Here is a 19,551-nt window from a genome sequence, read left to right as displayed (position 1 = left end):
ACACTGGCATCTACCCAATAATGTGGAGAATTGTATGCAAAAAGCAGGACTACTACAACATGGACAATTACTGCCCCGTCAGCCTACTGTGATCATCAGTAAATTGTCAGAAGGTGTCATCAACAGTTCTAAAAGTGGCACTTGCTCATCAGCAATCTGCTCATTGATGCACAGTTTGGGTTTCGACATGGCCACTCAAATTCTAACCTGAGCCTTGATTAAAACATGAACAAAGGTTTGAACTCCAGAGGTGAGGAGAGACTTACAGCCTAGACATTGAGGCTCCATTTGACAAAGCATGGCATCAAGGAGCCCGAGCAAAACATTGGATATCAGGGGGCAAAATCTCCGCTGAATGGAATCAAACATGGCTCATAGGAAGATGGAATAAAATCAAAAGTTGCTGGAAAAACTCAGCAGGTCTGGTAACATCTGTGAAGAGAAAATCAGAGTTAACGTTTCGGGTCTGGTGACCCTTCCTCAGAACTGATGGTTTTAGCTGTTGGAGGTCAGTCAACTCAGCTCCAGGACATCTCTGCAGGGTTCCCTCAGGGTAGTGTACTAGGCTCAACCATCTCCTACTGCTTCATCAATGACCTTCCCTCCATCATAAGATCACAAATGGAGAAACGACTCAACCAGTTTTTTTTTATTGATCTATTCTCATATCCCCTTGTGTAGCTCAGTGTCAAATTTTGAGAACATGCGTGAAGGGCTTTGAGACCTGTTGCAATATTAAAGGCACTAGGTAAATGCACATTGTTGTATTGTAGATAGTTCTGGGGCATTTCCGGGGGTAGCCACCCAATTATCTGAGAGTCATAGAAGCTCTTGTGTTTGATCCAGTATCTTTGCTGAGGATCCACTGGATTCCATGCAAGTTTTATAAACAGCTTTTTAAGAAGGAAGGTGATATTGGAAATCTGAAATAAAATCAGAAAATGCTCAGCAAATCAGGTAAAACTAACAAAGAGAAATAGAGTTGGCATTTTAGGCATACATATCATGTTCTTACATCTGATGACAGATTGTCAGCAACAATGTGCCTAGATGGGTTTTTCCTAACAATCAAGAATGATTTCATGGTCATCAATAGGCTCTTAATTTCAGATTTTTATTGAACTAAAGTTCTACCATTTGTAAAACTGAACCTGAATTGCCAGAATATTACCTGGGTCTCTGAATTAATACCATGAGTCCCTCACCTCCACATTCATATTAGCAGTGATAGATGATTGGCTAACTAATAGAAGAGAGAAAGTTGAAAAGGGTGCATTTTTAAAAATTTATTCATTTGTGGGATGTGGGTTTTGCTGGATGACCAGTGTTTATTGCCTGTCCCTAGTTACCCTTGAGAAGATGGTGGTGAGCTGCCTTCTTGAACCACTGCAGTCCAAGTGTTATAGGTTGACCCACAATGCCCTTAAAGAGGAAATTGCTTGAGGTGGGAGGAGTGGATAGGTGGGAGGAAGGACAGGTTAGGGAGGCAGGGACGAGCTGGGCTGGTTTTGGGATGCGGTCGGGGGAGGGGAGATTTTGAAGCTTGTGAAGTCCACATTGATACCATTGGGCTGTAGGGTTCCCGTTGTGGCCTCCTCTACATCGGGGAAACCAAACGGAGGATTGGGGACCGCTTTGTGAAACATCTACGATCGGTTCGCAACAAACAACTGCACCTCCCAGTCGCGAACCATTTCAACTCCTCCTCCCGCTCCTTGAACGACATGTCCATCCTGGGCCTCCTGCAGTGCCACAATGATGCCACCTGAAGGTTGCAGGAACAGCAACTCATATTCCGCTTGGGAACCCTGCAGCCCAATGGCATCAATGTGGACTTCACAAGCTTCAAAATCTCCCCTCCCCGACCGCATCCCAAAACCAACCCAGCTCGTACCTGCCTCCCTAACCTGTCCTCCCACCTATCCACACTTCCCATCTCAAGCCCCACCCCCATCTCCTACCTACTAGCCTCATCCCGCCTCCTTGACCTGTCCATCCTCCCTGGACCGACTTATCCCTTCCTACCTCCCCACTTACACTCACCTTGACTGGCTCCATCCCCGCCTCTTTGACCTGTCTGTTTCCTCTCCACCTATCTTCTCCTCTATCCATCTTCTATCCGCCTCCCCCTCTCTCCCTATTTATTTCAGAATCCCCTTCCCCTCCCCCATTTCTGAAGAAGGGTCTAGACCCGAAACATCAGCCTTCCTGCTCCTCTGATGCTGCTTGGCCTGCTGTGTTCATCCAGCTCTACACCTTGTTACTTCAAAATTAGAGGTTGTTTGTATTGTTCAGTCGTAAAACACTGACTTTTTACACAAAAAAGGTAAGTGTCAAAAACTGTTTAAAAATAAATCACCAAAGCTATAGAAATTATTAACTTCAAACACACAGAAAACTCACATGTTACTTACTCAAAAACTAAAAGTCCAAACTTATGATAAACAATATTAAAACTGCATATTGCACAGACCACATCACCAGAGCTTTGTAGAAAAGTGTGGAGGACGAATGATATAGTAAGTGAGCCGGGCTGACTAGCTGTTCCAGACAGTTGGAGATCACAACAGGCAGAATGACGTCCTTTTGCATTGTACCCATCCCATGATTCTATACTTCAGGATGTTGCAATCACTGGCAAGTTACTCATTGCTGATGGCACCGAACAAGTGACTCTGAGCCCAGGTTTGGGAAAAGTCGGCTGAGAGACTTGCTACAGCAATTCACAGAAAAGTTAAGAGGTTAAGAGACAAGCTCTTGTGGGACTTGTAGTCACGTGTAGGCTGGACTGATTATGGATGACATGCTTCCTTCTTTAAAGGGCACTGATGAACCAGTTGCAACTCTGACTCACACTCACTCCTGCTGATTGCGTCACATGCTGGAAGAATTGAGACCGGGCCTTGTACAAGTGTAATTGAGATTAATCGTTAAACCCTGAATATCTCGGGGGTTTATCAGCCCTAAGAGGCATGTGAACACAATGCCGAATAATGTAAATAAAGATGCACGGTACTGGAAGGGTTAAATCCAGTTGGTTCTCACCAATATTCCTCCACATTCTCTGATGCTGGTGGATTATGTTCCTGCACAGAATGATCCTCATTACTGAAACCTGAGAGCAATAAAAGGCATTAGCTGAGCTTCCGGCAGGGTCAGACCAGCTGACGATCGATAAGAGACAAAGGGAGGTACACAAATGATGGGAGATAGTGTCGTACCCCTCCACAAGATTCCTGGTTAAGAATCTCCACAGTCAGGAGACAACTGTGGGGAATGGGGAGGGGGAAAACATGGAGGTAAAGGAGTTGCAGCCGCTGACAACCGTTGTAGTATCCAAATCATACTGACAGAAAGATGCACTGTGTGTCTGTGCGTGTGTGTCTGTCTGTGTTTGTGCGTATGTGTGTGTGTGTGTGACTGTCTGTCTGTCTGTGTTTGTGTTTGTGCGTGTGTGTGTGTGTGTGTCTGTGTTTGTGCATATGTGTGTGTGTGTGTCTGTGTTTGTGTGTGTGTGTGTGTCTGTGTTTGTGTGTGTGTGTGTGTGTCTGTCTGTGTTTGTGTTTGTGCGTGTGTGTGTCTGTCTGTGTTTTTGCGTATGTGTGTCTGTCTGTCTGTGTTTGTGTTTGTGCGTGTGTGTGTGTGTCTGTGTTTGTGCGTATGTGTGTGTGTGTGTGTGTCTGTCTTGTTTGTGCGTATGTGTGTGTGTCTGTGTTTGTGTTTGTGCGTGTGTGTGTGTGTCTGTCTGTGTTTGTGCGTGTGTGTGTGTGTCTGTCCGTGTTTGTGTGAGTGTGCGTGTGTGTGTGTGTCTATCTGTCTGTCTGTGTTTGTGTTTGTACGTGTGTGTGTGCGTGTGTGTATGTGTGTCTGTCTGTCTGTGTGTTTGTGTGTGTGTGTGTGTATGTGTGTCTGTCTGTCTGTCTGTGTTTGTGTGCAAGTGTGTGTGTCTGTGTCCGTGTTTGTGTTTGTGCGTGCATGTATGTGTGTGTGTGTCAGTCTGTGTTTATGCGTGTGTGTCAAAATATCTCTGAACAATTTGATTAAAATTATTTATAACCAGTCTCATTTTGAGGAGAGAATTTCACTGGAATTGCCAAATCACAGTCTTATGTTTGCCTTCAGTGGTCAGTGCATTGAGTGTAGGATTTGGGAGATCATGTTGTTGCTGTACAGGACTTTGGTTAGGCCACTTGTGGAATATTGTGTACAATTCTGTTCTCCCTGCTATAGGAATGATGTTGCGAATTTAGAAAGGGTTCAGAAAAGATTTACAAGGATGTAAATAACACAGTGCTACTAAGTAGAATAGTCTGTACATACTACATAACCCACTGTGTACCAGATAGAATATTCTCATTACGTAACTGATGGGACAGTTTGCAAGGCTTCTAACACAGACTCCTGCTTGAGTGATCTTTGGGTCAATGGCAGGATTTATGCATCATTCAGCGAAACTTTCCAACGCACAATGGTCTGTATTCTATCTCAATACCCTCTTGGACATTATTGATCTAGACTGCCCTATTCACTGGGGACCTGTCACGGATTATATCCAGATGTATCAACGAGACTGAGAGGTGTTCAGGTCCCGACTGATAAAACTGGTCAGATCACACTTACCAGTAAATGAAATTCCATTGTTAGCCCCAGCCTCAAATAGCCACTGGGCAAAGCTGGAGGCATTTACACTCATAGAGTTGTACAGCACAGAAACAGGCTCTTCAGTCCAACTTGTCCATGCTGACCAGGTATTCTAAATAAATCTAGTCCCATTTTAACAGCATTTGGCCCATATCCCTCTAACCCCTTCCTATTCATTTACCCATCCAGATGCCTTTTAAATGTTATACTTGTACCAGCCTCCAACACTTCCTCTGGCAGCTCATTCCATACACGCACCACCCTCTGCGTGAAAAAGTTGCCCTTAAGCTCCTTTTAATCTTTCTCCCTCACCTTAAAAGTATGCCCTCTAGTTTTGGACTTCCCCACCCTAGTAGAAAACTCCCAATCTATTTACCTTATTCATGCCGCTCATGATTTTATAAACCTTTATAAGATCACCCCTCAGCCTCCAATTCTGCAGAGAAAATAGCCCTGGCCTATTCAGCCTCTCCCTATAGCTCAAACCCTCCAATCCTGGCAACATCCTAATAAATCTTTTCTCAACCCATTCAAGTTTCACAACATGCTTCCCGTAGCTGGGAGACCAGAATTGCACGCAGTATTCCAAAAGTGGCCTAACCAATGTCCTGTACAGCTGCAACACGACCTCCCATCTCCTATACTCAGTGTACTGGCCAATAAAGGCAAGCATACCAAATGCCTTCTTCACTATCCTGTCTACCTGGGACTCTACTTTCAAGGAGCTCTGAGCCTGCATTCCAAAGTCTTTTTGTTCAACAATCAGTCCCCAGGACCTTACCACTAAGTGTATTAGTCCTGCCCTGATTTGCCTTTCCAAAATTGCAGAATCTCGTATCTATCTAAATGAAATGCCATCTGCCACTCCTCAGCCCATTGGCCCAGCTGATCAAGTTCTCTGAGGTAACCTTCTTCACTGTCCACTACACCACCAATTTTGGTGTCATCTGCAGACTTCCTAACAATACCCAGCTATGCTCACATCCAAATCATTTATATAAATTCTGACCAACAGTCTCTGGACTCGAAACGCTTGCCAGTAATTTCTGTTTTTGTTTCAGATTTATGGCATCTGCAGTTCTTTGTTTTACTTTACTGACCATTGTTTTCTTTTCTTCCTGCAGATTCTTCTTAAAATTCTTCCTAAAGTGTAATCAAAATTGTTTGAAAAACGCTGGGAATCCAAGAGACATGCGACGGTTCCAGGTAGAATTTGATTGTTAATTTATTGGATTGAGTTGAACTGTGTTTACTGAGGATTAAAAGCAGAATGGCAAGGTACTGGGAGGAAGAAAAGGCCAATTAAACTCAGGGTGACCCATAGCACTTTGCATCCAATGGAGTATATTTTTGTAGGGCAGTCACGGTTATAAATTGGCAATCAGTTCATACTCGGTGAGCTCTTGCACAAACAGGAAGGTGATAATGACTAGATAATCTCTTTTCTCTTTGGCAATGTTGATTGAGGGATGAATGATGCCTCAGAATTCAGAGGAGAACTCCGTTCCTGATGTCTTTTACAGCCGCTGGAGGGAATTTAGCACCTTATTTGAAAGATAGCCACAGCAGCAGTGAAATCCCCATGAGCGCTGTGCTGTAGTTTCCTGCTGGATTTTGTGCTCGTGTCTCTGGAGTTGGACGTGAATCCATGACTGAGGTGCTACCAAAAGTGGTTTGGTACGTGCTTCAAGTTGAAGATATTCGTGCACGGAATGAAGGAGATGATATTAAAGCTCACTGTCTATAAATCAGGGCAGGAAGAAGCAGCTCAAGAAGAGGGCAACATCTTCTTTGTTTGCCCTTCCTTGAACACTACCCATGGATTAAGGTACTGTCCTCAATCCTGCAATTCTGTCCAGAGCCAATAGATAGGATATGTATCAGACAGAAGACTTTAACACTTGTGTTCACTACGGTCCTTCCCAAGAATTGACCTGCATTTTACTGCCGTGGTGAATTTGTTGGTATCATGAGGAAATGGGGAACTTGTTTATTTTATACCAAAATAGTGAATTCACGTGTTATTGTAAGACCTGGGGATTGATATCTGTACTAGGTAAGGAAGTAGTCATTCTATATTGTCTTGAACTTTTGAACTTTTTTGGTGGGGACGTCTTCCACACATCATGACGAGATTTGGAATGGATTGCTGCACCAGTGAACATATCAGTAAACCTTGGAGAGTACCCTAAAATAGGGCAATTCATTGACAAAATATTACAATGGTTTGTGTATTTCAATGTGTTAGTGCAAACAGGATTCCAAAAGCCCATGAGGAGCAGCTATCCAGAATTAGCAGATGATGGAAGGAGAAAATGCCAAGCCCACTGGGCTGTGCTCATCTGGGCAATTCCTGTGTGGTTGATGAAGGGAAAGGACAAGGGGACATGATCTGGTTCACCCTATTATAAGAGAGTCATTTGACAGCTGCATCATTTAGCAAGGGTGGCAACAGGGCAAATGTAGCGGCTTAATCCAGGTATCTATGTCACTGCATGCATCCAGATTTTTTCATTGCCCGAAGCTAGCTGGCTGTCATTAGAGATTCATTCTGATTGGCAACAAGGACGGAAACATAGCTTTCAATGGAGAGTGCAGGAGATCAGCACCAAACATACTGAAAAATGGCAACCTGGTGAAGCTATCAAACAGGACTGCATGTGTGACAAACAACATGAGCAGCAAGTGATAGATAGAGCTAAACTATCCAAGGCTAACAGGTCTAAGCTCTGCAGTCCTAACATGTCCAGTTGTGAATGGTGGTGGACCATTAAACAACTCATTGGAGGAGGAGGATCCTCAATGATAGGGGAGCAGCAATCTTCAGTGAGAAGCACTGAGTGGATGATCCATCTCAGCCTCCTCAATAGATCCCCCCAGCATCACAGATGCCAGTCTTCAGCCAATCTGATTCACTCTATATGATATCAAGCACACATAAAGGCACTGGTTGCTGAACAGGCTTTGGGAGCTCATAATAATCTGTCAGTAGTATTGCAGAACCAGCCATGCCCCTAGCCAAGCTGTTCCTGTCCAACTACAATGATAGCATCCATTCGACAATGTGGAAAATTGTCCAGGTATGTCATTTCACAAAAAGCAGGAAAAATCCAACTCAAACAATTACCGCCCCATCAGTCTACTCTCAATCATCAGTAAAGTGATAGAAAGTGTCATCAGCCACACCTGCTCAGCAATAACCTGCTCAGTGAAGCCCAGTTTGGGTTCCACCAGGGCCTGACCTCATTACAGCCTTGGTTCACACATGGACAAAAGAGGTGAATTGTAGAGGTAAGGTGATGGTGTCAACGCTTGACATCAAGGCTACATTCGGCCATGTGTGGCATCAGGGAGTCCTAGCAAAACTGGAAACTATGGGAATCAGAGAAAAAGCTCCCCACTGTTTGGAGTCATACCAGGAAGAGATTGTGTTTGTTAGAGGTCTGTCACCTCCAGGACATCTGTGCAGGAGTTCCTCAGGGTAGTATCCTAGGCCAAACCATCTTCAGCTTCATCAATGGCCTTCCTTCCATTATTAGGCCAGAGGTGGTGATGTTTGCTAGTGCTTGCACAATGTTTAGCGCCATTCACAACTCCTCAGATACTGAATCAGTCTTTGTTGCAAGACTTGGTCAATATCCAGGCTTAGGCTGACAAGTTGTAAGCAACATTCACACCACACAAATGCCAGGCAATTACCATGCCCAACAATAGCAAATCTATCCATTGGCATTGATGTTTAATTACCATCACTGCATCTCCCAATATCAACATCCTGGGGATTACAGTAGACCAGAAACTGAACAGGATCAACCATATACAAATCGTGTCTACAAGACCAATTCAGATATTAAGAGTTGCACAATGAGTAAATCACCTTCTGACAATCCAGTTCCTGTCCACTATCTACAAAGCACAAGACAAGAGATTGATGGAACACTTTCCATTTGTTTTAATGACTGCAGCTCCAAAAACACTCAAGACTCTTGTTTTAATCGAGGACGTACCTTGATTGATGCCCCGTTCACCACCTTCAACATTCAATCCCTCCACCACCTCAGTGGCAGCAGTGGGTATCAATTACAAGATGCACTGCAGTAACTCACCAAGGCTCCTTGGATAACACTCTCCAAATATGTAACTGCTTTCATCTAGAAGGACAAGGTCAGCAGATGCAAGGGAACATCTCCAGGTGTAAGTCCCCGTTCGACTTGGAAATATATCAACATTCCTTCAATGTTACAAGGTTAAAAATATGGAACTCCCTCTCCAATAGTATTGTGGATGTCCCCACAACCCAAGGACTGCAGGAAGAATGCACCACTGACTTCTCCAGGCTAACTTGAGATGTGCATTGAATGTTGTCATAGCCTGCAATGCCCGTATCTCATGATCAATTCAAGGAAAAGAAAGTACATGGCAGAGGTGTATGCTTCAATAGGATGATCCTCACGGCAAATGAAGGCTAAAGCCCCATTCTGGTGGGGAGCCATAACTGAAGAAGTGTGTGGAGGGTTCAGAAGTCTTTATAATCCTATTTGTGGTCTTCTGGATTGTCTTAAAGTACTCCAGTGATCGGAAATCATGACCTATGAGAATATTACTTTGAAGTCATTTTGAAATGAGTCATGTCAAAATGTTACTTTCCAAGGTAAATGTCCTGGATATTGAGCACACAGGGTGGAAGAGACAAACACAGAGAATGCTGGAGAAATGTAGCAGGTCCGGCAGCACCTGTGGAGAGAAAAAAAAAGAATTAACGTTTCATGTCCAGTTGAGAGAGATTCGTGGGCAGTCCACTGAAGAAAATTGGAGTCTTCATCACTATCCAAAGCCCTAGACCACAAATGCATGCAAAAATGTTCATTGCCACAGCAAATTAGACTCAGTGAATAATCTGCCACACACTACCACTATCACTTAAGATTTTACTGCATCAGTGTGATGATGCACACAACCCCACAACCAAAAGCTCTCCATTCATATGAGTTGAGAAAATATCATAGAATCATAGTCATAGAGACATATTGCACAATCTAACTCGTCCATGCCGACCAGATTAATCTACATTAACCAGACTAAATTAATCTAATCCCATTTAACAACATTTGGCCCATATCCCTCCAAACTTTTCCTGTTCATGTACCCATTCAGGTGCCTTTTAAATGTTGTAATTGTACCATCCTCCACCATTTCGTCTGGCAGCTTATTCCATACATGCACCATTCTCTGCATGAAAAAGTTGCCCCTTAGGTCTTTCCCCTCTCACCTTAAACCAGTGCCCTCTAGGTTTGAACTCCCCTACCCCATGGAAAAGAGCTTGTCTATTTACCCTATCCTTGCCCGTCGGGATTTTATAAACCCCTTTAAGATCACTCCTCAGCCCCTGACACACCAAGGAAAATAGCCCCAGTCTATTCAGCCTCCCCCTATAGCTCAAACCCTCCAACTTTGGCAACATTCCTGTAAATCTTTTCTGAACCTTTTCAAGTCTCACAAAATCCTTCCCATCAGAGAGAGATCAGAATTGCTCCAAAAGTAGCTGAACCAATGTCCTGTACAGCCGCAGCATGATCTCCCAACTCCTATACTCAAAGCACTCACCAATAAAGATGAGCATACTAAACACCTCCTTCACTATCCTATCTACCCGCGCCCCCACTTTCAAGGAACTACAAACATGCACTCCAAGGCTTCTTTGTTCAATGACATTCCCCAGGACCTTACCATTAATTGTGTAAGTCTTGCCCAAATTTATCTTTATCGATAAAAGACTTCCCAGATTTGTTAACTTGTCTTTATTCTGTGCTGCTAATGGGCCTGTCTTCACTGGAGAAGTTCTGAGGGAAATGATGACGATAACGACAGTTCACCAGGTGGTCTCTAACCACTGGCTCTCATACCTTCTGTGAGTATTTAGAGAAAAACAGGCAGGATGATTGAATATGCTGTTTAGGAAAGTGTCTCTCTGAAAGGTGAGGAAAGTGATTGGGATCCGTATGATCCCCTGAATATGTGGTGTCCTTTATCACTGTGAATAGACACATGTTGGTTAGCTCAGTTGGCTGGTTTATGGTGAAGAGTGATATGAACACTGGCTGAGGTTATCACGAAGGACTCTCTTTCTCAACCTCTCCCCTCACTTGAGTCTTGGTGACCCTCAGGTTAAACATCACCAGTTGTCTATGGTCTGTTATGACCGTAGTAGCTTTGCCTTTTAGACATCTGTAGGCTTTTCGGTCATCAAAGGCAAATATCCCAACAAATATCCAGAATTGTGAGATGATATCAAACAACTTGAAAGTTTTAAATATTTAAATATTAAATGGTGAACCTCATTAGGAGGTTACCAAACTTGTTACTCAAGTTGAATAAATGCAATCATGACCACAATAGCTTGCATTTGTTCTATTTATGTAATGGATTTAACGGTAAAATGGTCTGAGGTCCTTCACAGGACCATCATAGTAAAACAGTTGACAGTGACATGGAGATATTAAGGCAGAAGATTAGGAACTCATTTCCTTTTCCATTCATGAGCTCTGAGCATTGTTGGCCATTTATTTCCCATCCCTACTGTCATTGAGAAGGTGGTGGCGAGCTACCTTCCTGAACTGTTACAGTCCCTGGGATGTTGGCAAGAGCTGTAAGAAAAAAGGAAATTTCAGGATTTTGACCCAGCAGCACTATAGTTCAAAGGACAGTGTGTGGCTTGGAGGAGCACTTGCAGGTGGTGGAGATCCCGTGCTTGATGAAACAGCCAGGTTTTAAGGAGTATCGTGAAGGTGGTAAAAGACATAACGAGACAATTCCTTCCCCAATAAAGGGATTGGGAGGAATTCCAGAGATTAGAGTTCAAAGTGCATCATAGAAATGCATCAAAGGCCATTCAGCCTATCTAATCCATGCTCCACCATGAGAGGAAGGTAGCAACATTGTGTTAATGTCTCTGGGTTAGTGCACTGGATCCCCAGGCTAAAATTCTGGAGATGTGGAAACTGTACTATCCAGTGTGGCAGATAGTGAAATTGGAATTCAATGTTAATACAAAATTGGAATGAAAAGCTGGCCTGTCGTTGATTTTCTTTAAAAAAAAACTTAGTTCGTGAACTGGGGAAGAAAATCTACTGTCCTTACATGGTCTGGTCTGTATGTGGGGGGAAGTGATGGCCTAGTGGTATTATCACTGGACTCTTAGTCCAAGTGACCCAGGTCATGTTCAAATCTGCCACAGCAGATGGCGGAAATTGAATTCAATGCATATCTGGAATTAACAATCTAATGATGACCATCAATCCATTGCCAATTGTTGGAAAAATCCATCTGATTCACACATGTCATTTAGGGAAAGAAACTGCCATTCTGGCCTACATGTGACTCCAGACTCACAGCAATGTAGTTTGCTTTTAACTGCTCTGGGAAAGGACAGCAAATGCTGGCCTATCCATCAATACCTGCATCCTCTGAACAAATAAAACAATAATATTAATGTCTTTCACGTATGCATACTATTCTGTTCATTTTTCGCTCATGTTGTTAACTGGATTACTCTAACATATTTCTCTGCTATTCAGTTCCATGTGGTCATGGGTTCCACATGCTAGCCACTCTTTAAGCACAACATTTGGCATCTATTCCCTATTGCTTTTGCTAGTGGCTGTCTTCTATTTATGGCCTACAAGTTTTGGTCTCCCTTTTCTTTGTCTCCCTTTGGTCTCCCTTTCATTTTATTAGCCCCTTGGCCAGAGTCCCGTTTTCCACCTCCAGCTGGGAAATAGTCTCTCAGCATCGACCCTGACAAACTCATAAATAATTCGATATCTTTCAGTGAGTTCCCTCTACATACAAGAGAATAAATACGTTCCATTCAATCTATCCTGATCGGAGGAGCCTCTCATCCAAGGAAGCAATTTAGTGAATTGTCATTGCACTTCCTCTAATGCAAATGCATTTTTAAAAATTCACTTGTGGGAAGTTGGTGTCGCTGGCTGGCCAGCATTTATTGCCCATCCCTGTTTACATTTGAGAAGGTGGTGGTGAGCTGCCTTCTTGAACCGCCGCAGTTCATGTGCTGCAGGTAAATTCACAATAAATATAGGGAGGAAATTCCAAGATTTTGACCCAGCAACAGTGAAGTGATGGAGATATATTTCCAAGTCAGGATAGCGAGAGGCTTGGAGGGGAACTTGAGGGTGGTGATATTCCCATGTATCCTCTGCCCTTGTCCTTCTAGTGGAAGTATAGGGTGAGTTGATGGCCTAGTGGTATTATCGTTGGACTCAGAAAATGGCCTGGCGACCCAGGATTAAATCCTGCCACGTTAAGAAAATAACCCGGAATTAGGAGTCTAATAACGACCATTCTCAGTTGTTGGAGTGAAAGCCCATCTGGTTCACTAATGCCCTTTAGGGAAGGAAACTGCCATCCTTACCTAGTCTGGCCTACATGTGACTCCAGACCCTCAGCAATGTGGTTGACTCTCTGGTGGTGGGAGTCATACCTGACACATAGGAAGATGGTCATGGCTGTTGGAGGTCCGTCATCTCAGCTCCAGGACATCTCTGCAGGAGTTCCTCAGGGTAGTGTCCTCGGTCCAAACCATCTTCAGCTGCTTCATCAATGACCTTCCCTGCATCATAACGTCAGAATAGGGATGTTCGACGATGATTACACAACGTTCAGCTCCATTCGAGACTCCTCAGACACTGAAGCAGTCCGTGAGAAAACGAAGAAGATCTGGACAATATCCAGGCTTGGCCTGACAAGTGTCAAATAACATTCGCACTACACAATTGCCAAATTATAACCATCACCAATAAGAGAAAATCTAACCACCGCCTCATGGCATTCAATGATATTACCATCATCAAATCCTCCACCATCAACATCCAGGAGTTTATCATTGAACAGAAACTCAACTGGACTCACCTCATAAACACAGTGGCTGCAAGAGCAGGTCAAAGGCTCGGAATTTTGCGGCGATTAACTCCCCTCCTGACTCGTCAAAGCCTGTCCACCATCTACAAGGCACGAGTCAGGAGTGTGATGGAATATTCCCCACTTGCCTGGATAAGTGCAGCCCCAACAACACTCAAGAAGCTTGACACCATCCAGGACAAAGCAGCCCGCTTGATTGGCACCACACCCACAAGCATCCACTCCCTCCACCCCCGACGCTCAGTAGCAGCAGTGTGTACTATCTACAAGATGCACTGCCGAAATTCACCGAAGATCCTCAGACAGCATTTTCCAAACCCCTGACCACTTCCAACTAGGACAAGGGCAGCAAATATGTGGGAACACCTTCAAGTTCCCCTCCAAGCCACTCACCATCCTGACCGTGGAAATATATTGCCGTTCTTTCGCTGTGGCTGGGTCAAAATCCTGGAATCCCCTCCCTAATGGCATTGTGGGTCAACTCCCAGCAGGTGGACTGCAGCGGTTCAAAAAGGCAGCTCACCACCACCTTCTTAAGGACAACTAGGGACGGGCAATAAATGCTGACCCAGTCAGCGACACCCACATCCCACAGGAATGAATATGTAAAAAAAAATGCCGCTACTGAATGTTAGTGGTGGAGGGAGTGGATGCTTGTGGATGTAATGTCAATCAAGCAGGCTGCTTTATCCTGGATGGTGTCAAGTTTCTTGATTTGTTGAATCTTCACCCGTCTAGGCAAGTGGGGAGTATCCTGTCAGACTTGTGCCTTGTAAATAATAGACAGTCTTTGGGGAGCGAGGAGGTGAATTACTCACTGCAGGGCAGGATTTCTAACCTCTGGTAGATCTGTTCTTGTTGCCACTGTGTTTATATGTGAGTCCAGTTGAGTTTCTGGTCAATGGTGACCCCCAGGATGTTTGTAGTGGGGGATGCAGTGATGATAACACCATTGAATATCAAGGGGTGGTTGATTAGATTGTCTTTCATTGGAGATGGTCATTGCTGGCATTTGTGTGGAGTGAATATTACTTAATGCTGCTTAAGGAAAGGAGTATAAATGTAGTACTCCACGAAAGCTCTGTTTCCTCAAACATCCTTACTATGACACTGACACCCACTTGATAACATATCACATACTTTCTTGGTTGTTAGCTGACGCTGTCCACTAACCTGATAGGCATAGATACTAAGAGAAAGAGCTGACCATTTAGCACAGGAGGTACCGCCTGCCATTCAACATGATCATGCCTGAGCCTCTATCTCAAAGCTGCACTCTGGCATGTTCCCAATACCCGTGGACACATTTAGCCTCTAGAAACCTATAGATTGCTTTCTTAATTATATTCAGTGACTTGACCTTTACGTCCTTGCCTGGTAGAGAATTTCGCAAGTTCATCAACTTTAGCATGAAGAAGTTCCTCATCTTGAGACTCTTGTTGTGAAGAAGGCTCAATGGACTTGAAACGTTAACTCTGTTTTATCTTCAAAGATGCTGCCAGATCTGCTGCATTTCCCCAGAAATTACTGTTTTTGCTTGTTTTATGTCCTGTTTCGCCCCTTTGTGTCTTTTGTACAGTTTACATTTATACCCGGCTTTTTATCATCTGGAAACATGGTTACGTTACATTCTGGTCCTTCATAAGATCATAAAATGTCAAACAGAAGCTGGCCATTCAACCCATCAAGTCCACTGTGCCATTTAATGAGATTGATAATTCACAACTCTACTTTCCTGCCTTTCTCCATAAGCCATGATTCTATTACTGATTACAAGTGTCTATCAGACCCTTAAATATGCTCAACAACAAAGCCTCGATAGCCTTCTGTGACATAGAATTCCACAAATTCACAACCCTTTGAGAGAAAAATATCTGCCTCACCTCTATCTTAATTTGCCACCCTGTTAATCTGAAAATATGCACCTGGTACTAGACTCTGCCATAAAGGGTAAACAAACTCTCGGCATCTACAGTGACAAGCTCCCTTAAAACCTTAGATTGTTTTGATAAGGCCTCTGCTCGTTCTCCTAAACCCTATTGAATGCAAGCACCTGTCGTCCTAAGAATATCCCCCCATACCCGGGATAAAACTAATGAAGGAGATAGCAAGAACTGCAGATGCTGGAAGTCAAGTCAATAAAGCTTCACTAGTTTTAGTCAATATAGTGTGGAGCTGGAGGAACACAGCAGGTCAAGGCAGCATCAGAGGAGCAGGAAAGCTGACATTTTGGACCTGGACCCTCCTGAAATATCGACCCATCTGCTCCTCTGTTGATGCCTGACCTGTTGTGTTCCTCCAGCTCCACACTATATTGACTAAAACTAGTGAAGCCTCTCTGGACTACCTCCAATGCCACTATATCTTTCCTTAGATAAAGAGCCAAAGCTGTTCACAGTATTCCAGCTGAGTTCTGAGCAGTGTCTTGTATACTTTTAGCAAGATTTTCCTACTTTTATACTCTGCTCCCTTCCAAAATAAAGGCCAACTTTACATTTGTTTTCCATGTTATCCATTAAATTTGAATGCTAGCATTTTATGATCTATGCATGATGATTCCCAAATTCCTCTGTTCTGTAGCTATATATGGTCTTTCTCCATTAAAATAATAATCAGCTCTTGTTCTGTCAATGTGCAAAAACTGACATTTCCCCACATTTCCATCTGCCAACTTTTTGCCCAATTGCCTAAGAAATCTATATCCCACTGCCTCAGTGACTATATTGTAGAACACACTTTTTTATGGTCAATAACATTGATAATGAGTCTCATTACACAGTGCTCAATATTAGCTGTGATTCTGGTACTGGACAGTATCAGTTTTCTGAACCCTGACATTATACCCACAATAAGGGTAAGGCAAGGGTTAACCCATAATTATGCCCACCCTGCCCTTCCACGCTTCATCTGTAGAGACCATGGTGACAGTCACTGCTGATAACCTCACATCCCATAGCCTCCCATATCCTCTGATGCCATTCCATATACCTCTCATATATGAGTATTCCCTCATCACTATCCTTGTTACTACTTCCAAAAGTGCTTGTCCTTTCTTCCCGCAGCATTGACTTGCCCAACCCTTTTGGCAATGATCTTCTACTGCCCCTACAGTCTCCCTTCGTATTCTCCTTAATATTTGATGGACACACACCCAGGACTGTATTCACCGCAGACTTTTGGCTGACTTCAAGCAGCCCCAAGACACGAGCGACCAGATCCCAATAATTGTCTTTGCAGCTCTCTTATTGATGACACTCGATCTCCCAATTGCTGCTGCTAGCCCTGTACCACTAAGTTCTGCCCACACTCCAGGACCTGGACTATATGCAGACTGTATGACGGTCTCAGGAACCCCTGACAGACTGTGAACACCCTTCCATGTGACTGAGTGAGATCTAGCCTCCACATTTTCCATTTGGTTGAACGAACAATGCAGCATCTTTGCCATTAGATGTTGATGTGTTCTGTACACCACGATGATCCACCCCCACTGGATAACTTCTTCCTGACAAACAGTCTGTTTGGGTGTCTGCACAGACCAGCTCACCACTATGACAGCAGTGATAGCTTTGGCTCTGACTGAAGTGTAAACTAGCGAACTGGTATGGCAAACCAGGCAAGGCAAGGCAAGGCATGAATGCTGCAAATAAGCAGATGAGCGCAATGTAAATGAACCCAAAGACAGCAGCAGTCCTGATGAAGGATATAAACCTGAAACATTGACTTTCCTGCTTCTCTGATGCTGCCTGACCTGCTCTGTTCCTCCAGCTTTACACTGTATTGACTAAGACAGCCAGCAGCCCTGAGATGCAGACTGGTCCAAACCACCTTTTGCAGGTATGTCCTTGTGTGCAAGGTATCCTTGCTACAGCCTTTCATTGCTAGTTTCTGGTGTGCCTTCCAAAGCAAGTCTATACTTCCAGCCTTTCCTGAAAGTGGATTGCAGTAGTGCCATGATGGTCATGTGGACTTGGAAGACACTAGATGCTAATGTCCATACACAGGGATTGTGTGCGACAAGTGCCCATGGGTCATGCCCTGAAATGTCGTTGAGGTTAACATTTATTGTACCAGATTGTTGAGGCTAATATGTATTGTGCTGACATGTTGATATTGACAAGATACTGCAAGTTCAGGTTAACATGTATCACACTGATGTGTTGAAATTAACCTGTGTTGTCGAGTTTAAATGATTTGTGCTGACATGCTGATGTTAATGTATATTGTTCTGGCTTGCTGATGTTAACATATATTGTTCTGAAGTACATTGTGCTTCGGTCTAAAGTTATAATATATATTCTGGAGTTTTGATGGTAACTTGCATTGTTCTGGAGTGTTGAGGTTAGCATGTATCAATGTGGAATGCAGATGGTAATGTGTATTTGGCTGGTGTGTTGAGTTTATTATGTATTGATCTATATTGTTGAGCTAAAATGTATTATACTGGAGTGTTGAGGTTAACGTACTGTATTTTTGCATTTAATATGCATTCTACTGCAGGGTTGAATTTGAAATGTGTTGTGCAGATGTATTAAGGTTAACATGTATTGGAATGCTGATTTTAGCAGTATCAGACTGAAGTGTTAAGCTAGACAAGCATTGCACTGGAGTGTACACATTTTTGCACTCAAATGTTGAGGTCATGAGTGTTGCGGTTTGGAATGTAGGAACGGAGCAGGCCATTCAGCCCTATGAGCCTGTTTTGCCATTTATGGCTGAAATGTGGCCTAACTCCATGTACCTGCCTTTGACCCATATCCTTTAATATCTTTGTTTGACAAATATTTATTGATCTCAGACTTAAAATTAACAACTGATCCAGCATCCACTTCCGTTTCTGAAAGAATTCCATGCCTCTACCATCTTTTGTGTGGGAAAATGCATCCTAACAATTTTTCTGAACAGTCTGGCCCTAATGTTTAGACTGTATTCCCTCCCTAATAGCATTGTGGGCCAACCCACAGCAGGAGGACTGCAGAGGTTTAAAAAGGCAGCTCACCACCACCTTCTCAAGGTCAACTAGGGATGGGCAAGAAATACTGGCCAGCCAGCGATGCCCACATCCCACAAATGAATAAAATAAATATAGCCCCTGGTTTTAGAATCTCCAACCACAAGAAGCAGGTCATGTCTATTCTACCCTGTCTTTTCCAGTTGATATCTTGAAGACTTGGATCAAATCACCTCTTAACCTTTAAATCCTAGAGAAAACAGGTCCAATTTGTATAATCTTGTCTTGTAACATAACCCATAAGCAAGGAACATAGAACATAGAACATAGAATAGTACAGTACAGGAACAGGCCCTTTAGCCCATCATAACTGTGCTGACCATGATGCCATTCTAAACTAATCCTTGCAAATGGTCCATATCCTTCTGTTCACTGCCTATCCATGTGCCTGTCAAAATGCCTCTTAAACCTTTGCCATTGTATCTGTTTCTACCACCTCCCCTGGCAGTGTGTACCAGGCACCTGCTGTCCTCTGTGTAAAAACTTGCCACTCAAATCTGCTTTAAACTTTCCCCCTCTCATCTTAAACCCATGACCCCCTAGTATTTGACGTTTCCACCCTGGGAAAGAGACTCTGATTATCCACCCTGTCCATACCTCTCATAATTGTATATACTTCTATCAGGTCACCCATCATCCTCCAACACTACAAGTTTGCCCAAACTCTCCCTATAACTAATATATTCCAATCCAAGCAACATCCTTATAAATGTCTTTTGCACCCTCACTAAAACCACCTTGGAACATGGTGGCTCAGTGGTTAACTCTGTTGCCTCACAGTGCCAGGGAACCAGGTTTGATTCCAGACTGGGCAACTTTCTTTATGGAGTTTGCACATTCTCCCTGTGGCTGCGTGGGTTTCCTCTGGGTGCTCCGCTTTCCTTCCGCAGCCCAAAGATGTACAGGTGAGGTGGATCGGCCATGCTAAACTGCCCCATAGTGTCCAGAGGTGCACAGGCTAG

General features: G+C 43.6%; 1 protein-coding gene across 7 annotated transcripts in view; it reads left to right on the top strand.

Annotated features, from left to right (window-relative positions):
* The window catches only part of LOC109923201 (transcription factor COE3-like), a 417,628-nt gene that overhangs the window by 198,041 nt on the left and 200,036 nt on the right, over nucleotides 1–19,551 (top strand). For all 7 annotated transcript variants that reach the window (XM_048597446.1, XM_048597464.1, XM_048597443.1 and 4 more), the window contains one exon: nucleotides 5,766–5,847. In XM_048597446.1, coding sequence (XP_048453403.1) covers nucleotides 5,766–5,847 — 82 coding nt within the window. The remainder of the gene's footprint in view (nucleotides 1–5,765; nucleotides 5,848–19,551) is intronic.

Source organism: Rhincodon typus, chromosome 1 (assembly GCF_021869965.1).
Source record: "Rhincodon typus isolate 14 chromosome 1, sRhiTyp1.1, whole genome shotgun sequence".
Classification (NCBI taxonomy): domain Eukaryota; kingdom Metazoa; phylum Chordata; class Chondrichthyes; order Orectolobiformes; family Rhincodontidae; genus Rhincodon; species Rhincodon typus.
This window is presented reverse-complemented; position numbering and strand designations above follow the sequence as displayed.